Source organism: Aquarana catesbeiana, linkage group LG07, assembly GCF_042186555.1.
Source record: "Aquarana catesbeiana isolate 2022-GZ linkage group LG07, ASM4218655v1, whole genome shotgun sequence".
Classification (NCBI taxonomy): Eukaryota; Metazoa; Chordata; class Amphibia; order Anura; family Ranidae; genus Aquarana; species Aquarana catesbeiana.
Window position 1 is genome coordinate 305,559,197 of NC_133330.1, and position 21,615 is coordinate 305,580,811.

At 41.7% G+C, this 21,615-nt stretch overlaps 1 protein-coding gene across 2 annotated transcripts in view; it reads right to left on the reverse strand.

Annotated features, from left to right (window-relative positions):
• Positions 1–940: 940 nt before the first annotated feature.
• The window catches only part of SAMD13 (sterile alpha motif domain containing 13), a 35,752-nt gene continuing 15,077 nt past the window's right edge, over positions 941–21,615 (reverse strand). For both annotated transcript variants that reach the window (XM_073593647.1, XM_073593648.1), the window contains exons 3-4: positions 17,694–17,805; positions 941–8,457 (exon numbers count right to left, since the gene is read on the reverse strand). In XM_073593647.1, the coding sequence (XP_073449748.1) occupies positions 8,314–8,457; positions 17,694–17,805 (256 nt within the window). In that variant the 3' untranslated portion in view covers positions 941–8,313. The remainder of the gene's footprint in view (positions 8,458–17,693; positions 17,806–21,615) is intronic.

Sequence of the window (21,615 nt, forward strand, 5' to 3'; positions counted from 1 at the left end):
CAGTGCTGATGGTGTATACAGGTTAGTGTTATGAGAGCAGCAGGAGAGGGGAGGGGTAACACACACACAAGGAGGACACAGGAGCAGATAGCAGGCTGCTGATGACAGAGGCACGTAAACTGACCACAGTGTCTGGTCTCAGCAGCCATGATACACTGTGGTCAATTTACAGAGGGGTGGGGAGAAACTGGCAGGATCAGCCAGGTTTTTTAGGTGTTACAGGGGGCCAAATGACACAGGACAAGCACTGTTTCATATAACACGCTTTAAAGGAGCAGGATCCATTTTTTGGGGGGTTAACAAACGCTTTAACATAACCCGAGGGTCCTTAAGGAACTCAGTCAAGTAATTGCCAGACCATTGTTCCTAATTTTTACAGCCTACTGACTGGTGTGGTACCAGCTGATTGGAGAAAAGCCAATGTAGCACCAATTTTAAAAAAAGACCAAGATATATTCCTGGGAACTACAGACCAGTTAGCCTAACATCAATAGTATGGAAGCTCTTTGAATGGATGATAAGGGACTATAGCCAAGATTTTAGTCATGAAAACTGTATCATTAGCAGTAATCAGCATGGATTCATGAAAAATCGTTCTTGCCAAACAAATCTACTAACCTTCTATGAGGAGGTGAGCTGCCATCTAGATGAAGAAAAGCCCGTAGATGTAGTGTATCTGAATTTTTGCAAAGGCATTTGAGGATGGGGTTATTTATGGTAAGAGCAGTTAGAATGTGGAATTCTCTTTCACAAGCAGTGGTTTCAGCAAGGAGAATAGATCATTTTAAAAAAACTTTTAGATGGGCACAACATACAGGGATATACAATGTAATATTGACATAAAAGCGCACGCACAAAGGTTGGACTTGATGGACTTGTGTCTTTTTTCAACCTTACCAACTATGTAATTATGATAAGTACAGATCACACACAGAGCGTATTCAGATGTTATAAATGTTTATTGTACATTTTGGAGCACCGACAAGCATCAGCAATCGTCTTTCATGCGATCTTCTCTGTTAATAAAATACATCTATATTTCCTGTGAGGGTTTCAGCACCAACAAGTTTAGAAGCACCATTGTGTTCTGATCCTACACTTAGAAAGTTCAACTTTATTCGATTGATTGTCACCAAAATTTTATAAAATAACTTTTTCATTTCTATTATTATAATAATTTACAGCAAAAGGGTAGCATGTAGTTAAAATATATCCCACTGAAAGGGTCAGTCTGCTTGATATAAATTCCTCAGTTATGGATGCATCTAGGCAGTTTCGATCACCTACTGTCCTCTTATAGCTCTTGCACATTCCAATGAGATCTCCACAGCAGAACTATTAGCTCCACCCACACCAGCAGACTCCTCCCACTACATTCACGGCGTGCGACACACCAAAGTAACAGAAGCAGCAAGCAGATCTAGAAATGTAGGAGCTGAGATCTTGCTGTTAGAGTCCCTGAGATATAAGAAGCCTGAGGGTGATTCTACCACCAGCACCCACCCAGATCTGAAATACAAATTTTTAGTGGACTTTTAAGAACTGCTAAAAATATCAATATGTGACAGTTTCAAGGAATTTGTAGGAATTATGATATTATCTATCTATCTATCTATCTATCTATCTATCTATCTATCTATCTATCTATCTATCTATCTATCTATCATAAATATGAGTAACTCTTTAATAAACAATCTATAAAATAAGTTAAATGATATTTTCACTATGCCAATGCTATTGTTTCCATTAAAGTATATCTAAAGCCATTTTTTTTTCGTTTCAGACAAAGTAGGGACAGTATAAAGCCCCTTATGACTTTTTTGTTGCTGGCGTGCCATGGGGGGGGGGGGGGGGAAATATCAGTCTTCACTTCCTATCTCAGCGGCACTACAGGACATAAGAAGAAATCCCCTCTTTTCAGGTGTCACCTGAAAAGATGTGAAATCAGATGTTTCTCTTTATTTCTGTGCTGGTGACAACTGTAGAATGTTCCCCTCACATTATGTCGGAGTGGTGTGTCACCAAGACAAATAGAGAGGGGTGAATCTCTCCAATGGGGACACAAAGGACAAGAAAAACCGACTGAAGTTCTAACCCTTCCACGCTCCAACCCAAAGTTAAAAACAAAATTGGTGAAAAACCCTCAATCTTAATACATTAGCACACTTTAGAACTTACATTTATTGAAATCTGTCTTGTTTGCAGCTTCTGACTTCTTTCCAATCCCTCTTTAAAATGTCACTTTTGTTTTCAGGGTGGCTACATTGCCTTGCAGGGTTTCCTGGAGCCCCACTATAGACACCCTGTACCAGGGATCATGAAATGGCGGACCGTGATCCAGACCCGGACCAAGTGACAGTCCTTATCAGCTGTGTAAGTTCTCCCGAGTTTCCTGCCTGGCCGTCGCTGTCATCCTCATGGCAGGTGGGGGGGGCGCAGCAGATCAGGACGAAGAGCAGGAGACTTTTCAATTTAACAAGCAGGTAATCACCTGCTGGTTATTATAGTAAGTTGGGCAGCTCCTGCTCTCCGTCCAGATCTGCAGCTCCTCTCGCCGCTGTCTGCTGTGATGATGACAGCGGCGGCCGGGCAGGAGACTCGGGAGAGCTCACACAGCTCATAAGTGCCTGTACTCTGCCAAAGGTAGGACAGCGCAGGGAAGGCTTACATTGAAAGGGGCACTCTGAGGTGTGATGTAAGGGATACTATGTTATAAAGGGACACTATGAAGTAAAGGAACACTATGATGTAAATGGGCACTGTGATGTAAAGGGGCACTATAATGTAAGGGGGAACTGTGATGTAAAGTGTGAGAGTGTGGAAGGGTTAGAACTTCAGTCAGTTTTTCTTGTCCTTTGTGGCCCCATTGGAGAGATTCACCCCTCTCTATTTGTCTTGGTGACATATCACTCAGACATAATGTGAGGGGAACATTCTACAGTTGTCACCAGCACAGAAATGTAAAGGGGCACTATGATGTAAAGGGGAACTGTGATATAAAGGGGCACTGTGATGTAAAGGGGCACTATGATGTAAAGGGGCACTGTGATATAAAGGGGCACTGTGACTGTGAAGGGCACTGCAATGTAAAGGGGCACTCCAGCGTAAAGAAGGGCTGAGAAGTGAAGGGGAAATGAGGAACTGTTTTTAAGGGGGGGCTGTGATGTAAATGGGGACTAAGGACACTGATATAAAGGGGGTAACTGTGATGTTAAGGGTAGGCTAAAGACAGATGTACAGGGGGGGCTGTGATTTTTTTATAGTGCAAATATAAGATTCGTACCTCTGCAGAAAGAAAATCTTACTGACTGGACCTCCGTAAATTTTAATTCAAGACCCCTGCCCTTTACGAATGTGCTTCTGCTATAGCTTGGTGTGGTGATACTCTGCATGCCAATGGTTTGGCTGCTCCAAAGAGCAGCATTTCAAACCACTTGACTGGCACCTCCATGAGGATGGGCTGGCATGTGCTTTCTTATGATGTTGGACATGATGGGACATTCAATCCCAAATCCCAGGGTCATGTGATCTTTCTAAGACACCTACTGTGCACGCTCTTGACTGGAAGTTAGGGGTTACAACGCTTAGCAGGAAGGAGCAAGCAGATTTTTTTAACAACAAATTGTAAGCATTTGAGTGCGTACTTGGAGAAAAAAAAGGCTGCCGTGGTGGATATCAAAACTGTAATGTAACAAAAAAAAGTTTTGGCTTTAGTTATACCGTAAACTTTGTTTAAATATATTTCATTAGATCACAAGCAATTCTAGTTCCCTGTCTAGAAACATCTCATTGATGAGCAGAATAGTCCAAGCTATAGGGCTTAAAGGACACCAGAAATACACATTTCATCAGAAGAGGGTCAAATATGTTCAAGAAGACTGCATACACTTACCATTATACCATTACCATAAACTAAACATAATAAGCAAGATAAGTTTCTGTATTCTAGTCTAGAATTACAGCATGGATTTAATTTATCAAGGTGTCTGAAGAAGCCATTGTTTTGGACAACCAACACTCATAAGCATGCCAATGCATTCAAAAGAGACGCCATTAAAACACTTTACTCTTAGTGCTGTAAAGGCGCCTGTCCAAAACGCACTGCTGTTATCTAATTTATTTAATATGCATCACTTACGAGCCACTTTGTCAGTTCCTAACGCGTTAAGTCATGCATTACCATTATGTGCATTAAAGGCTACCTTTTGCACCATGTTACATACTACCTGTTTTTAGGGTGTAACATGGTACAAATTGGAACACCCCCAACCTGATCCACCAGGACAGTGCGCTGCTGTGCAGGGCTCTGACAGCAAAGCTGTGACATTCATTCACAGAAATAAGTGAAAGAATGAACTACAAGTCCCATCTGCCCCCGAGGCAGACGGATTCATGGATTTTTACAGAACACTCGTATGGACATAGAGCTGGAGGAAGTCGTCAGGGGCCTGGCATTAAACCTGTGACCACTGAAAATGGATGCAATGCTCTACAGGTTCCTATGCAAAGAAAATTAAAAATCCAAATATATGTGCATCTATTATTTTTCTGTAAAAGGTGGACTTAGAATTTAAGGCAGCTCATTATTTTTGAATAGGCTGCTAATGCACAAAAACGGTCCAAAAAACCCCCAAAAAAACACATGCAGCATTGTTTTTTATGACGCAGTGCACTACAACTTATGGCAGCAATGAAGCTGCATTGGTGTACTGGGGTGTCATTTAAAATAAATGGTAATGTATTTTGTTTAAGAGTTTGTTTCAACCCTTAGTAATTCGGTAGCAAGTGAGCAGTTTTTCCATTGACAGTCTGTATTGGTATTTGTGTCTTCCATACTGTACAGTGAGAATGACAGAAACCATTTGATTAGTTGCTAAAAGCAATATGGGCTGTTCAAGACAATCCTTCCTTCAGACACCTTAATAAACAAGGTGCAGTATATTTAGTTTGGAGAAAAGAAAACATACAAGGGAACACATGGCACAGTCCATGAATAACTGAAGCAGAGATTACAGGCTTATTTAATACTAAAGTACTAAAGGGCTAATATCACAGGAGAAATAATTTAGCATCTAATGATGTCCAGGAAAGGAGCCCACCTGTTGGGTTTTTAGTGCTGGTGTTGGGTGAGTCAATTACCAAGTAAATCAGTTTTACTAAAACCAGATTTGGCTGGAGTCAACGCATTTCGGTGACTTAAAAGTTTCCCCTTCATCAGGGTACAAAGTGCTTCTGGAAGGGATCCTAGATCCTGGACTTGAGCAATATAAAGTGACCTTCAGGTGGTGTTTTAGATAAGTAAAATGGGGCATTTAGGTTGCGATTTTAAAAACAAACTCAGCAATTAGTTGAAGGGGGGAGGGGGCAGCTGGCTAAAGTTCGGCATTCAACAGGCAGGCAGGTGACCTAAGGTGCTTATTCTTAACTTGTCAACAGTATCACTGCCAGAGCACCCTAAAATTATTTAAAAGAAAACATAGTAAAGAAAAAAATATGCAAGGAGGTGGGCGAGAATGAGGGGTGCTATTGGCCCAACTTGGAGTTAGGATTGAAGTATATTTGTTCTGAGTAGAAGCTTTAGTTTAACACTGAATAGGACTCATTGTGTTCTATCAAACTTATAGACCCATAAGATGAATATACGTATAAGTACATTTCTGGGTAAACAAACTATATGGGAATTTTCCACCAAATGCTGTAGGCTCCTCGAGGGCATGGACTGATGTGAATGTACAGTATGTAAAGCGCTGATTAAATTGATGGCGCTATATAAATATCTGTATTAAGGGAGGGGGAGGGAGTAATAATGACCATATCAGAAATATCTTTTTCTATAGCTCCTGTTTCCTTGTTGGGGTAATGGTGTTACTATTTTCACAATTTTTGTAAAGAGTATTTCCAGCCAAAACCTAAAAGTTATACAGTATGAAATCCCAATCAGTTTTTTTGCCTTCTGTGTCCTGTGGGAGAGATTTCCCCTCCCTTTCTGACCTGGGGACCTAACAAGAAGTAAGAAGAAATCTCTCCAAAGTGAGAGGAATGTTAGACAATTGTCCCCACAATGGGTGTGCCCATTGGAATCTTTCCCCTCTTCTCCCATTCTGGTGACCAATGAAAAATTGTGCATTTCTCATACAAACATAATAAATAGTCTGCCTTCCCTACTCTAGTCAAGTGAAAAATACAAGTTTTGGCTGTAGATGGACTTAAAAAAAAAAGTTATACAACCTTGCAAAATTGTAACCATACAATGAAACAAACATTTACAAATATTGTAAGACTACATCATAATGAGAATTGAGAACAAAATATATTGTATGGCATGTTTTCATGCATAAAATAAACTTTCAAACGTGGTATCTACAGGAGACAGCCACATTGTGGACTGAACCACCATGCAGCCTTAAAGCTCACATAGAGCTTATGCCAACACGGAGATGAGAGGCACATGTGAATAGCTGGGCCTAATGAATAGAACAATTACTGTACTAAGCGCATATAAGTATACTCTAAAAACATATTACGGCTGGCAGACTTGGGCCTATGAGACAAGATGACACTCAAACACCATCTTTCACCACAATGCATCAGGAAAACAGCACTTCTTAACATTATTTCTGATCTTCTGGTGGCTTCAGATGACTCTTGTCAGTGGTGGGTCATCAGACATCACTGGAACATGTCAAGAGTCTGGCAATGACATGGTCATATGTGCATGGTATGACTATTCAGGTCTGGCAAGGGTAAGGTATTCATATTAACTGAAAAAAAACTGTGACTTTTTCCATCACGGTGGCAGTTTGTTTTTTTGTAATTTTAGGCAACTGTGCTGCTGTGTACAAGAAACTGGTCCTTAGAACTCATCAGAAGTCAGAGGAAACTGCTTTGAACTAATGTCAGGGTTCCTAATTCAGTTTTGACATCTAAAGCACAGCATTTGAGTGCAGCACAAACTCAGGGGAGAACAGGCTTACTCTGGTATCACCTACCAACAGGAGCTAGCATTAGAGATTTCTGTGTTTTTATGGCTCAAGGACCATTTTGGAGATGACAATGTCCCTATTGAACAAGGGCTTCTTCCATGGACAAAGTGCTGACAATATGGAGATGGGAATGAAGGTGAGCCTTTTGTGGAGCATGTTCCTGGTCAAGATGCAATGGCCACCAGCAAAGACAAAGCAAAACATGTAACAGCAGTATAAGCAATACTTCCAGAAGGTAGATACCCTAAATGTTAAAGGTATGTGGACAATCCTACAAATTATTGAGTTCAGGTGTTTTCAATAATAGGTACGCTTATTGTTACAGTGTACAAAGAGATTTTAGACAATTGTTCTCTTCCAACCATGAAACAAGAGCTTGACGAAGGCCCTTTTTGTGCACAAGGCCAGCTCCATATGGACATGAATTGATGTCATGGTTTGATGGTGTGGAGAAACTCAAGTGGTCTGTACAAAGCCCTGACCTCAACCCAACTGAACACCTTTGGGATGAATTAGAATGTTAGTTCTTTGCATCCAACATCCTGACCTTACAAATGCTCTTTTGGCCTAATGGGCACAAATTCCCATAAACACATTCCAAAATCTTGTGGAAAACCTTCCAATCAGAATGAAGGCGGTATAGTGCAGGTAGGTGGTGCGCAGATGGTTAAAAGAGTATAACACAAGTCTTACCAAGATTCACCTTGTCTGGAATGCACTCTGTTTTTATCATACGAAACTTTCCCAGAGATGACCTTGTAGAGGGGTCAACAAAGTTCAGCGACCATCAAAAAAGTGCCCTTGACTATGCAGTAGACTCCCCTTTGTATGTCTATTATCTTTACATTTTTTTTTATAAATCCAGCTTTATAAAGATTGTCAAAGCTATAAGTTCAAAATTGATTCTACAATATGGGTAAACACCTTAGGAAAAATATATTGCACAGGCTTTCTAGAGTGTGCTCTCTTTTGTAGCTCACCAACAACAGCTACTGAACATTTTTCAAATAAGAGCCACCAAAATTTAGCAAAATTTGCAAACATTTTTTCTACCTCTCCTGAAATTTTATAATAAGTTTAACTCTCACCCTATATTCAACGCAACCCTCTTTTTACAAAGTTTTTTTTACACACCCACTCCCCTGAGCCCCACCTCTTCCAGGATCCATAACTTGGGACAGTTGAGAGCTATGGACTTGTAAACTCTCGCGGTTAGGAATCCTCCAGGATATATTATTGCTGGCTTGGATTTGGTGGCGGATTTCCATATTGTTGGTCAAACAAAACACAATTGTCCCGTGGCCACAAAACAAGCCAATGTTTTCTTGTATTATGGAGGTGTGTTCTTCGTATGCTGCATCTGCAGGGGCTTTACATGATACTCATAGATTTTTAGAGCTGGACCCAACTTCAGGGAAAGTCCCGTTAAGACATCATTTCGGGTCATCAGAAGAAGAGATTTCCCATCAATTTCCTATGACAGAGAAGGAGAAGGAAGGTGGGGTGTCCAATTGTCAGGAGAGGAAAAGAAAAAAAAAAAGAGGATGGTGGAGATAACAGAATGAAAGAATGAGAGCGTGAGAGATATATTTGGAGGTGGGGAAAGAGTAGAAAGACGAGGAACAGACATGGGGGAGGCAGAGGAAGAGACAGAGAGAAAAAAAAGGGCGAAAATGAGAAAAAGAGAGACGGAGAGAGAAAAGGAGATGGAAACAGAAAGAAGGAGAAAGAGTAAGAGATTAATATTCACCTTTCTGTCATCCATTGCAACTAATGCAATGTCACCTTTTGCCAATTTAGCATAGTCAGAATATGATTCTTTTTTTTTTTTTTAATTTGCCTCTTATTTGTGATTTCATTTTGCAATTTACTCTTAGCATTATTAAACACAAACAAGTGATACAAGAGATAAAACCAGTAATATTCCCTTCATACTAAAAAAACCCTAAATATATATATATATATATATATATATATATATATATATATATATATATATATATATATAAATATAAAACAAGGAGTGAAAAATTTAAGGGGGTCTGAATACTTTCCGTCCCCACTGTATATATATATATATATATATCACAGATATCTGTGTTTAGAGTGCCCCCTAGAGCTGAATTTAAATTATAGCAGGCAATCAACACAAAGAAAGTAGGGTCCAGTATTTTTATGCTGTAGTATGGGTGGGGATGTTGGGTGGAGCATCTGAATTTTACAATATGTGTCACATGAGAATATGTAGGCTGCCATTGCTGATCTCTCTAGATTAAAGAGCAGTTAACCCTTGCAGTGCAGGCACAGAGGCACAGCAATAGCTGTGTTCTACAGTGGGGAAAATCATTATTTGATCCCCTGCTGATTTTGTAAGTTTGCCCACATACATAGAAATGAAGGGTCTATCATTTTTTATCATAGGTGTATTTTCAATGATAGAGGCAGAATATCAACCAAAAATCCAGAAAGAACACACGATACAAATGTTATAAGTTGAGATGCAGTTCAGTGAGTAAAATAAGTATTTGATCCCCAACCTACCAACCCACAATAATTCTGCATGTGGTACACAGATTAGTCCTGTTAAGTTAGGAAGGTGCTCCTAATGACAACTCATTATGTGTATAAAAGACACCTGTCCACAGAATCTCTTTCCTCCAGTGGCCGTGGTTTGCTATCATTGCCAATCACTTCAAAACTAAGATTGATACAATTCATGAGGAGATCGCCAATGCGCAAAAACCTCCCCCATGCAACACCCCATGTCCACAGATACAGTCATTACTTCCCTCATTCAACCCTGCTACTACTACTGAGGTTGCTAAACTTTTATCTAGCACTCATCTAACCACTTGCCCCCTGGATCCTGTTCCCTCGCAAATGCTACGCTCACCCTCTGACTCGATTCTACGCTCTCTAACTCACATTTTCAACCTCTCCCTCTCTTGTGGCATCTTCCCAAACTCTCTAAAACATGCACTAGTCACCCCCATACTAAAAAAGCCCTCACTGGATCCCACCAATCTCAACAACTTACGTCCCATCTCCTTACTCTCCTTCTCCTCCAAACTTCTTGAAAGACTGGTCTACAACCGATTAAGTGACCATCTGACCATGAATAAACTTCTTGATCCCCTTCAGTCCGGTTTTCGCCCTCAACACTCCACGGAAACTGCTCTCCTTAAACTCTCAAATGACCTACTAATGGCTAAAGCCAATGGACACTATTCTGTACTACTTCTCCTGGATCTCTCTGCTGCCTTTGACACAGTGGACCACCCACTCCTCCTCGAAAAACTCCACTCCTTTGGTCTCCGTGACTGCACTCTTCGCTGGTTCTCATCCTACCTATCCCACCGCTCCTTCAGTGTCACTTACAACTCTACTTCCTCCTCTCCTCTTCCTTTTTCCGTTGGGGTCCCCCAAGGTTCTGTTCTCGGACCTCTCCTTTTCTCAATCTACACCACCTCCTTGGGTCAGTTGATTGCCTCCCACGGCTTTAAATATCATCTCTACGCTGATGACACCCAAATCTATCTCTCCACCCCCCAGCTCTCTCCATCTGTCTCCTCACGCATTACCAACTTATTAGCAGACATATCAGCCTGGATGTCACATCACTTTCTCAAACTCAACCTATCCAAAACCGAGCTCATGATATTCCCTCCCTCAGGTGCCACTTCCCCTGATCTCCCTGTCAAGATCAACGGCTCAACTATCAACCCATCTCCCCACGCCAAGGTCCTAGGTGTAATCCTGGACTCTGAACTAACCTTTCGACCCCACATTCTATCACTATCCAAAGCTTGCCGCCTCTGTCTTCGCAACATCTCCAAGATACGCCCCTTCCTAACCATTGACACCACAAAGCTTCTAATCCACTCCCTGGTCATCTCCCGCCTTGACTACTGCAACTCCCTCCTCATTGGTTTACCTCTAAATAGGCTATCCCCACTTCAGTCCATCATGAACGCTGCGGCCAGGCTCATCCACCACACAAACCGCTCAGCGTCTGCTACACCCCTCTGCCAATCCCTCCATTGGCTGCCACTCAGTCACCGAATTAAATTCAAGATACTAACTATAACTTACAAAGCCATCCACAACTTGGCCCCTAGCTACATCTCTAACCTAGTCACAAAATACCAACCTAATCGTTCTCTTCGCTCCTCCCAAGACCTCCTGCTCTCAAACTCCCTTGTCACCTCATCCCATGCTCGCCTTCAGGACTTCTCCAGAGCCTCCCCCATCCTCTGGAATGCTCTACCCCAATCCGTCCGTTTTTCTCCTACTTTATCCACTTTCAGACGATCCCTGAAAACTCATCTCTTCAGAGAAGCCTATCTGGCCCCCACCTAACAACTGTACATTTATCTTCTCAATCAGCACATCACCCACAGTTATTACCTCTTGTATCTCTTGACCTCCCCTCTTAGATTGTAAGCTCTAAGGAGCAGGGCCCTCTGATTCCTACTGTATCAAATTGTATTGTACTTGTACTGTCTACCCTCAAGTTGTAAAGCGCTACGTAAACTGTTGGCGCTATATAAATACTGTATAATAATAATAATAATTGGCGGGACGGGGACACTACAGATATGGATTTGACTAGATATTTACTTTGTGAGTTGTTATAATATTTAAAAAAAACCTGCCTATTGCATCACTACATGGCCCTTCGCTTACTTTACTGGGTTCACACACACAGGCGAGGTGGGGGAAAGTGCATGCGATTCTGATAGGAATCGCAAGGCATTCCTGTTAAAATCGCATTCATTTTGTATAGAAGCAAATCGCACCGCAAAGTATTGGTACTCGGTATCGGCTAGTTTTTGACTGTAAGTATCGGTGCTCGTACTCACCAATAAAATTGGAGGTCGACCGATATGGGTTTTTCTCTGGCCGATGCCAAAGCCAATATTTAGAAATCGCGGTGGCCGATGGCTGATATATGATGCCGATTTTTTTGGGCCGATATATTAGGCCGATTTTTTTTTTTTTCCCTTCATCTCATAAAATCTAACAGGTAGACCCCTTTCACACTGGGGCGTTTTTCAGGCGCTTTTGGGCTAAAAATAGCGCCCGTAAAACAGCTCCCCTGCAGTCTGTGGGAAAGCCGAGTGCTTTCACACTAAGGCGATGCGCTGGCAGGATGTTAAAAAAAAGTCCTGCAAGCGGCATCTTTAGAGCGGTGTATACCCCTCCTCCACCACTCCACGCCCATTGAAATGAATGCGCACCGCTGCCGAAGCGCCTACAAAGCGTTTCGGCAGCAGCGCTTCAGGGGCGCATTTAACCCCTTCTTCGGCCGCTAGCTGGTTTATAAGTGCCCCGCTAGCAGCCGAATAGCGCCGCTAAAATGATGGTAAAGCGCCGCTAAAATTAACAGCGTTTTACTGTCAACGCCTGCCCGCTCTAGTGTGAAAGCAGCCTTAAGAGCCGGTTCACACTAGAAGCGGCACGACTTGCAGGTCGCCTCACCGAGGCGACTTGCACACGACTGCCACGGCGACTTGCAAGACGACTTCTGTATAGAAGTCTATGCAAGTCGCCCCCAAAGTAGTACAGGAACCTTTCTTCTAAGTCGGAGCGACTTGCGTCGCTCCGATTAGAACGGTTCCATTGTACAGAACGGGAGGCGACTTGTCAGGTGGCTAGGTCGCCTGACAAGTCGCCCCCGTGTGAACCGGCTCTAAGTGATACAGAAAATTTTTTATATTTAAACATTTATTAAACAAAACAAACCTCCAATCAGTTCACTTGTATGTAGAATTTAGATTAAAAAAAAAATAACTATATCTTAAATATTAAATACACAAAAACAGGTAATCAAAACTTTTGGACGAAAAAAAAATGGGCTAACTTTACTGCTTTTTTTTTTTTTTTATTTCATTAGTGTATTTTTTTTTTTTTTTAAATTGCGTTTGAAAGACCGCTGCGCAAATACCGTGTGACATAAAATATTGCAACAACCGCTATTTTATTCCCTAGGGTCTCTGCTAAAAAAAATATATATATAATGTTTGGGGGTTCTAAGTGATTTTATAGCAGAAAATACAGGCTTTTTACTTGTAAGCAACAAGTGTCAGAAAAGATTTAGTCTTTAAATGTTTAAACTGAAAACTTCTCCACGGAGTTCAGTCTATTGATAAAAGAACCTGAAAGAGATACAATGTATCTTCTTATCAGACTTGGCAGGCTGCCCAGAGGAGGAGAGAAGATAACTTCACACAATTTGCAATTGACTTCTGAAGTCATTTGCAAGTCCCGCTGAATCGGCTTTTTTTATCAGCACAATCGGCTGATGCCGATTAAGTAAAAAAAGCCAAATATCGGCTGATATATCGGTCGACCTCTAAATAAAATCCGGCATCGGTGCATCCCTATTTTAAACCGGTGCTTTGTTTGGAAAGGGTCAGATACTTTTTTGCCCACAGCAGGTTGTGTTTTTGGTTCCCTAGACTTTCTAATGGAAATGCAGCGGAAACGCATCAACTGCAACCTGCATAGGTGTGAACCTACCCTTAAACTAACTTTAATCCCATCCTTCCTCTAAACCTGACCCTTAAAGTGGAAGAAAAACCTAACACTAACTATTCTTAAAAATGTTTCCTCCTCTCCTACCTATCTGGCCTACCCTGTAAAAAAAAAGATCTGTGTATTTACCTATATTTACTCTGCTCTAATCACATGATCCATCTTCCCCGTGTCAGTGAGTGGCTGCTGCAGGGGAGAGGAGGGAGCTCTGACAACAGCTGGGCCATAGGAGCCTATGGGTGACATCACGACTCCCTGAGTTCACAGCTGTTGTCAAGCTCTCTCTTACACAGTTGGAGCTGCAGGATCCCATGACTGGATTGGATTACCGTATATACTGGAGTATAAGTCGAGTTTTTCAGCACATTTTTTTGAAATTTTTTTGTCATTCTCTGCTACAGAAAAGTGCTTGACATTTTCTGAACCGATTTTTGGGGCCCTGTATCTCGGGGCCACTTGGTGCTAGAAATCCCAGCTTTGAATATTTTATGGTGCTAGTTCCACTGGGTTTGCACACCAAATTTGGGGTTGTTAGCACTAGGTGGCCACAAGATATGGGGCCCCAAATTCGGTCAACTGTGTCCATCTGCAGCAATGTCATTTTGGGACCCTTTGGGTTCAGAGACCCCACATTTTGGCTGCAGCTAGGGGGCATCTAGGAACCCTTAACTACAGAGTTTGAAGTTCGGGGGACCTATGGCTGCAAATGGGCACAGTGAGGCATGCAAATGGGCACAGTGAGGCTGCAAATGGGCATTGTTGACCCTCTTTTCCACTTACAGTAGCTGTGCATTTCTCACCCTCGTCTTATACTCGGGTCAATAAGTTTTTCCCATTTTTTGTGGTAAATTAGGGCCTCGACTTATACTCGGAACGACTTATACTCGAGTATATACGGTAAATGTAGGTAAGTACACAGATCTTTTTTATACAGGATAGAAGGAGTAAGGGGGGAGGGAACATTTTTAGGAATAGTTAGTCTTAGGCTTTTCTTCCACTATGATCTAGAAATTACGGACTTTACCATAATGCTAATGATAACACTGACATCCCAACTAAAATTGTCCATGCTAAAATGCAGCACATCATAAAGCCTGCACCAAAATTTTTCATTTTTTTTGATAAACTGAAAATCCCCCGAACGGTATTTCAGCTAGGTTTACCCCATGGTGTCTGCAATTTCATGTGTTTTTTTTTTTTTTGTGTTGCCACTGAAGTCTATGTGCGTCACATTTGTGCGGTCTAATGTGCGTGAATGCGAGGCAAGAGGATTGCCATTCCTTTTAAAGACACATAATATAAAAACACATAAACAGCACATCAAAATGCAGGTGTGAAGCAAGCCTATGGGTCCAAAATAACACACTGATGCAAAAAAAAAAAAAAAAAAAGCACATGTAATATTTTGTACACTACATGGCAGTGCAGCAGGCATTTGTGAGTTGGCCCAATAACAAACAATGCCAATCCTCTTCTTGCGCATTAACGCATGTTGGGCAATGCACATTAGGTCTCACAGATGTGAATGGGACAATCATCTGGTGTCACACAGTACAAAAGATAATTACATTGCAAAATGCCGCATTCGAGTTCTAAGTTGGTCATTATTAGAGAGAATGATCTGCCCACCAAACCAATGTTTCATTATATTGTGGAAAAAACGAACATACGATTTAACCACTTCAGCCCCGGAAGGATATTCCCCCTTAATGACCAGGCCATTTTTTGCGATACGGCACTGCGTCACTTTAACTGATAATTGCACGGTCGTGCGATGTTGTACCCAAAAGAAATTGATGTCCTTTTTTTCCGACAAACAGAGCTTTCTTTTGGTGGTATTTGATCACCTCTTTTTTTTTATTTTATGCGCTATAAACAAAAAAAGTGACAATTTTGAAAAAATAATATTTTATAGTTTTTGCTATAATAAATATCCCCCAAAAAAATGTAAAAAAAGAAATTTCTTCATCAGTTTAGGCCGATATATATTCTTCTACATATTTTTGGTAAAAAAAAAATCACAATAAGTGTATACTGATTGGTTTGCGCAAAAGTTATAGCGTCTAAAAAATAGGGAATAGATTTATGGCATCTTTATTATTTTTTTTTTTTTACTAGCAATGGCGGCGATCTGCGATTATTTTGTGGGACTGCGACATTTGACACATTTTTGGGACCAATGACATCTATACAGCGGTCAGTGCTAAAAAAAAAATGCACTGATTACTGTGTAAATGTCACTGGTAGGGAAGGGGTTAACACTAGGGGGCGATCAAGGGGTTAAATGTGTTCCCTAGGTGTGTTCTAACTGTGGGGGGATGTGACTGACTAGAGGAGGAGACCTATTGCTGTTCCTACTTAGTAAGAACAGACGATCTGTCTCTCCTCTCCTGTCAGAACAGGGATGAGTGTGTTTACACACACACATCCCCGTTCTGGCTCTCGTGCCCGCGATCACGCGTGGCCGGCGGTCATCTGCCCTGCCAAAGCGGGTCCCCCGCTGTGCAGCCGGCGCGCGTGCCTGCTATAGCTGTTTAAAGGGCTGACATACAGCTACAGCGATTTGCAGGAAAGACGGCTGGTTGGCTAGTGGTTAAAGTGTCACTACATCATAAAAAACTATCAATAAATGGTGTATTACATGCTGTTCATACTCACACACTATGAGATTCGTTTTCTGTATTCTACAAAAAAAACCTGGTTGATCCTGCTGCTTTCTATCTCCACCTTCTGCTCATGTCCCCAATTCAGCTAGGGAATTTGCAGAGCAGTGGTGGCAACTCTGCACATGCTCAGTTTTCAGTGAGTTTCTGTGCTGAGCATTTCCTCCCTATCACATCCGAGCAGTCCATGTCACTATAAACTCATACATGTGGGTGTATACACAGTGCTAAATGACAGCCCACTCCCGCCCTCCTCCATGCCCACTAACCAGCTAAACATTATGGGGGGGTGGGATATTACATGTTGATTAATGGAGGCCTCATCTCCCTGTTATTCTAGGGCACAGGCTGGAGGGGCGTAACACAGCCTGCGACTGGCAGAAATCCACCCGCATCATGTTATTGCTAAAAAATAATAAAGATTTGATTTCAAATATACTTTTGTATGACAATTTAAAACAGTTTATTAAAATGAATTATTTTTACTCTGTATTCCAAAGGCTGTTTTTTTTTTTTTTTAACATGTGACCAGCAACAGAGGCCTAGAAGCTCCTCCTGCTTACGTTTCCCTGCAGACAGGCTGGGAGAGAGCTGGGTCATGTGACAGCTGTACATTGATTAGGAAAAAGGTACTTAGATGGTGTTTTTTAAATTAAAATAATGACCGTAATAGAAGGGACAATGTCAATTAAACAGTGTGTCTTTAGAATGTACGTGTTAATGCTTTCTGCAAGGTAAAGGGAAGCCAAAAAACTCGGACCTGGGGGTTACCTTGGTGGAAATATGATCTGAAAAAAAAAAAGAAAAACACATACCCTTGGTTGCTCCAAAATATTTGGTCAGGTTGTGTGGTGATACTCACTGATTACTCTTTGATCAGACAATTATCAGGATGATATCGGTCAGCAAAGGCAACAACCAAGTCTCAAGTCATGTCTACCCACACTTAAGCCTCGTACACACGATCGGACTTCAAACAAACTTTTCCGTGGATTTCTGTCCAAAAGGCGTTGGCCATGAACTTGCATTGCATACACACGGTAGGACTTTTTAGGCAACAAACACAAACGTAGTGACGTTTCAACATACTGACGACACTTCAAAAGAGGAAGTTAAATTCTCCGGCGCCACCCTTTGGTCAACTTCTGTATTGTTGTCTGATCTTTAGCATTGGTTCTGTGCATGCGTGTTTGTACTTTGGACTAAAGTCTGATGGTTTTGTGTACACACGATCGGACTTGCCGACGTCGGACTTTTGTTGCCACCAAGTTTGTCTGTTCGCACAGCCAACATTTGTCCAATGAAAACCGAAAAAAGTTTGTCCGATGGAGCGTACACACGGTCGGATGTTGCCTTAAAACAGCTAATTTGCATGTTTGTTGTCAAAAAGTCCGATGGTGTGTACGGGGCTTTATACACACTCCACTTCGGACAAGGATCCAAACACACCTGAGCTCATCCCTAATGTCCATGGCTACATGCAGAGTTCCCATTAGGCTGCGCATTTTACCTGTTCCTTAAACGCGCTGGCTTGTTCCTCAAATCCATTTGCCGTGAAGTAACTGACAACATCATCCACAGCCCAATGTGCCGGATCTGGAGGTCTTCCATTCTCCACTGAACTACAACAACAAATCAGAGGTCATTGAGGGTAATACAGTTTGATACTGCACAGGACAATAGATCCCAGCCCCAAGCTTTCTATATTGGTAACAAGTATGTCAAAATTAAAAAAGCAAAAAAAAAAACTATATATAAAGTTTCTCCCAAAAGTGAGTACACCCCTTACATTTTTGTAAATATTTTATTCTATCTTTTCATGTGACAACACTGAAGAAATGACACTTTTCTACAATGTAAAGTAGTGAGTGTACAGCTTGTATAACAGTGTAAATTTGCTGTCCCCTCAAAATTATAACCCAACCCGGCTTTAAACTTCTCCACAGCTTTATCCCTCACCTGTCTGGTGTGTTCCTTGGCCTTCATGATGCTGTTTGTTCACTAAGGTTCTCGAACAAACCTCTGAGGGCTTCACAGAACAGCTGTATTTATATTAAGATTAAAGCTAGATACACACTATACAATTTTCTGTAGATTTTTTTGCTTCAGATTTACCAAAACCATATAATATGAGGTCAAACCTTAATGCCCCGTACACAGGGTCGGATTTTCTGACGGAAAATGTGTGATAGGACCTTGTTGTCAGAAATTCCGACCGTGTGTGGGCTCCATCACACATTTTCCATCGGATTTTCCGACACACAAAGTTTGAGAGCAGGCTATAAAATTTTCCGACAACAAAATCCGTTGTCGGAAATTCCGATCGTGTGTACACAAATCCGATGCTCAAAGTGCCACGCATGCTCAGAATAAATAAAGAGATGAAAGCTATTGGCTACTGCCCCGTTTATAGTCCCGACGTACGTGTTTTACGTCACCGCGTTTGGAACGATCGGATTTTCCGACAACTTTGTGTGACCGTGTGTATGCAAGACAAGTTTGAGCCAACATCCGTCGGAAAAAAATCCTAGGATTTTGTTGTCGGAATGTCCGATCGTGTGTACGGGGCATTAGAGTTTCAATTTGTATGCAATCAGGCAGGCCCTTGCACTACACGATAAAGCAAAAAAAGGGAGCTGCGCTAACTAAATAGTGCTATGAGGTAATAATCTTTATCCTCACAAAGTGAACAGAGGGTATGCTACAATAAGTGAAAAAGTTAATTGAAGTGAATATAAAATAATATATCAGTGAGAAAATTTGGATATCAATAAATAATAAATTAATAGATAATGATGTGAAGTTAATAAATAAATAAATGCTAGCACTCAAATAAATAGATGTTATCACCTAAATAGAGTTCAAGATGTTAAACTCTGTAAAAAACAAATTATGTGACTGAATAAATAAAAGTCCATGTGTTATAATAGTGATCCTCCAAAATCAATCGTGGATCGCAACGTGCATTAGAATAAATGACAAAAGTCCATGCAAATAAACTGGTGACTCTTCTATGGTGATACAACGCTGGACCGCCTAGAAAAAGTAACAAGTGAAAAATGCCTCCACCACAGTAAACACTGCCACTTACCGGAACACGGGGGTCCCTTATTACAGGGGACCACACTGAGCAGATGGCTGCTACCCCAACCGGGGATCTCTGTGGCACACACTGAACTCCTCAACCGCAATAGAGATGGTCCGCAGGTAGGTCAAATCAGGTTTGTTGTAAAATCCCCATAAAACAACAAAGGCTCACATAGTGTAACCCTTTACATTTATTAAAATGATAAAAACAAATGGACACTTATAGTATTGTAGATAAAAACAGACATCTAAATCGAGCCGGCCGGCCTCGAATACAGCCCGTGGCTTCCAGGACTAAGCGTATAGCAGTGACGTCAGTACGTCGCTCCTCCTCTGGGAGCATATAGCGGTGACGTCAGTACGTCGCTCCTCCTCTGGGAGCATATAGCGGTGTCGTCAGTACGTCGCTCCTCCTCTGGGAGCATATAGCGGTGTCGTCAGTATGTCGCTCCTCCTCTGGGAGCATATAGCGGTGAGGTCAGTACGTCGCTCCTCCTCTGGGAGCATATAGCGGTGACGTCAGTACGTCGCTCCTCCTCTGGGAGCATATAGCGGTGACGTCAGTACGTCGCTCCTCCTCTGGGAGCATATAGCGGTGACGTCAGTACGTCGCTCCTCCTCTGGGAGCGTATATCGGTAACGTCAGTAGGTCGCTCCTCCTCTGGGAGCATATAGCGTTAATGTCAGTACGTTGCTCCTCCTCTGGGAGCATATAGCGGTGTCGTCAGTACGTCACTCCTCCTCTGGGAGCATATAGCGGTAATGTCAGTACGTCGCTCCTCCTCTGGGAGCATATAGCGGTAATGTCAGTACGTCCCTCCTCCTCTGGGAGCATATAGCGGTAATGTCAGTACGTCACTCCTCCTCGGGGAGCATATAGCGGTGACGTCAGTACGTCGCTCCTCCTCTGGGAGCATATATCGGTAATGTCAGTACGTCGCTCCTCCTCTAGGAGCATATATCGGTAATGTCAGTACGTCGCTCCTCCTCTGGGAGCATATAGCGGTGACGTCAGTACGTCGCTCCTCCTCTGGGAGCATATAGCGGTGACGTCAGTACGTCGCTCCTCCTCTGGGAGCATATAGCGGTGAGGTCAGTACGTCGCTCCTCCTCTGGGAGGAGGAGCGACGTACTGACGTCACCGCTATATGCTTAGTCCCGGAAGCCACGGGCTGTATTCGAGGCCGGCCGGCTCGATTTAGATGTCTGCTTTAATCTACAATATTATAAGTGACCATTTGTTTTTATCATTTTAATAAATGTAAAGGGTTACACTATGTGAGCCTTTGTTGTTTTATGGGGATTTTACAACAAACCTGATTTGACCTACCTGCGGACCATCTCTATTGAGGCTGAGGAGTTCAGTGTGTGCCACAGAGATCCCCGGTTGGGGTAACAGCCATCTGCTCAGTGTGGTCCCCTGTAATAAGGGACCCCCGTGTTCCGGTAAGTGGCAGTGTTTACTGTGGTGGAGGCATTTTTCACTTGTTACTTTTTCTGGGCGGTCCAGCGTTGTATCACCATAGAAGAGTCACCAGTTTATTTGCATGGACTTTTGTTATTTATTCTAATGCTCGTTGCGATCCACGATTGATTTTGGAGGATCACTATTATCACACGTGGACTTTTATTTATTCAGTCACATAATTTGTTTTTTACAGAGTTTAACATCTTGAACTCTATTTAGGTGATAACATCTATTTATTTGAGTGCTAGCATTTATTTATGTATTAACTTCACATCATTATCAATTAATTTATTATTTATTGATATCCAAATTTTCTCACTGGTATATTATTTTATATTCACTTCAATTAACTTCACTTATTGTAGCATACCCTCTGTTCACTTTGTGAGGATGAAGATTATTACCTCATAGCACTATTTAGTTAGTGCAGGTCCCTTTTTTTCTTTATCTCTGTTTGGTGTGGTATAACATTTTGAGCCGCAGCTTTAATCTCTTCAGTTAAATAGCGCCGTTTTTTCTTTACCATCCTTGTACTACATGGTTTTGGTAAATCTAAAGGAAATTAGACAACAAAAGTTGTATAGTGTGTATGGGGTCTACGTTACACACAGGTGGACTCTATTTACTAATTAGGTGACTTCTGAAGGTAATTGGTTCCACTAGCTTTTAGTTTGGGGTATCGGAGTAAAGGAGGCTGAATACAAATGCACGCCACACTTTTCACATATTTATTTGTAAAAAAATTTGAAAACCATTTATCATTTTCCTTCCACTTCACAATTATGTGCCACTTTGTGTTGGTCTATCACATAAAATCCCAATAAAATACATTTATGTTTTTGGTTGTAACATGACAAAATTTGGAAAATTTTAAGGG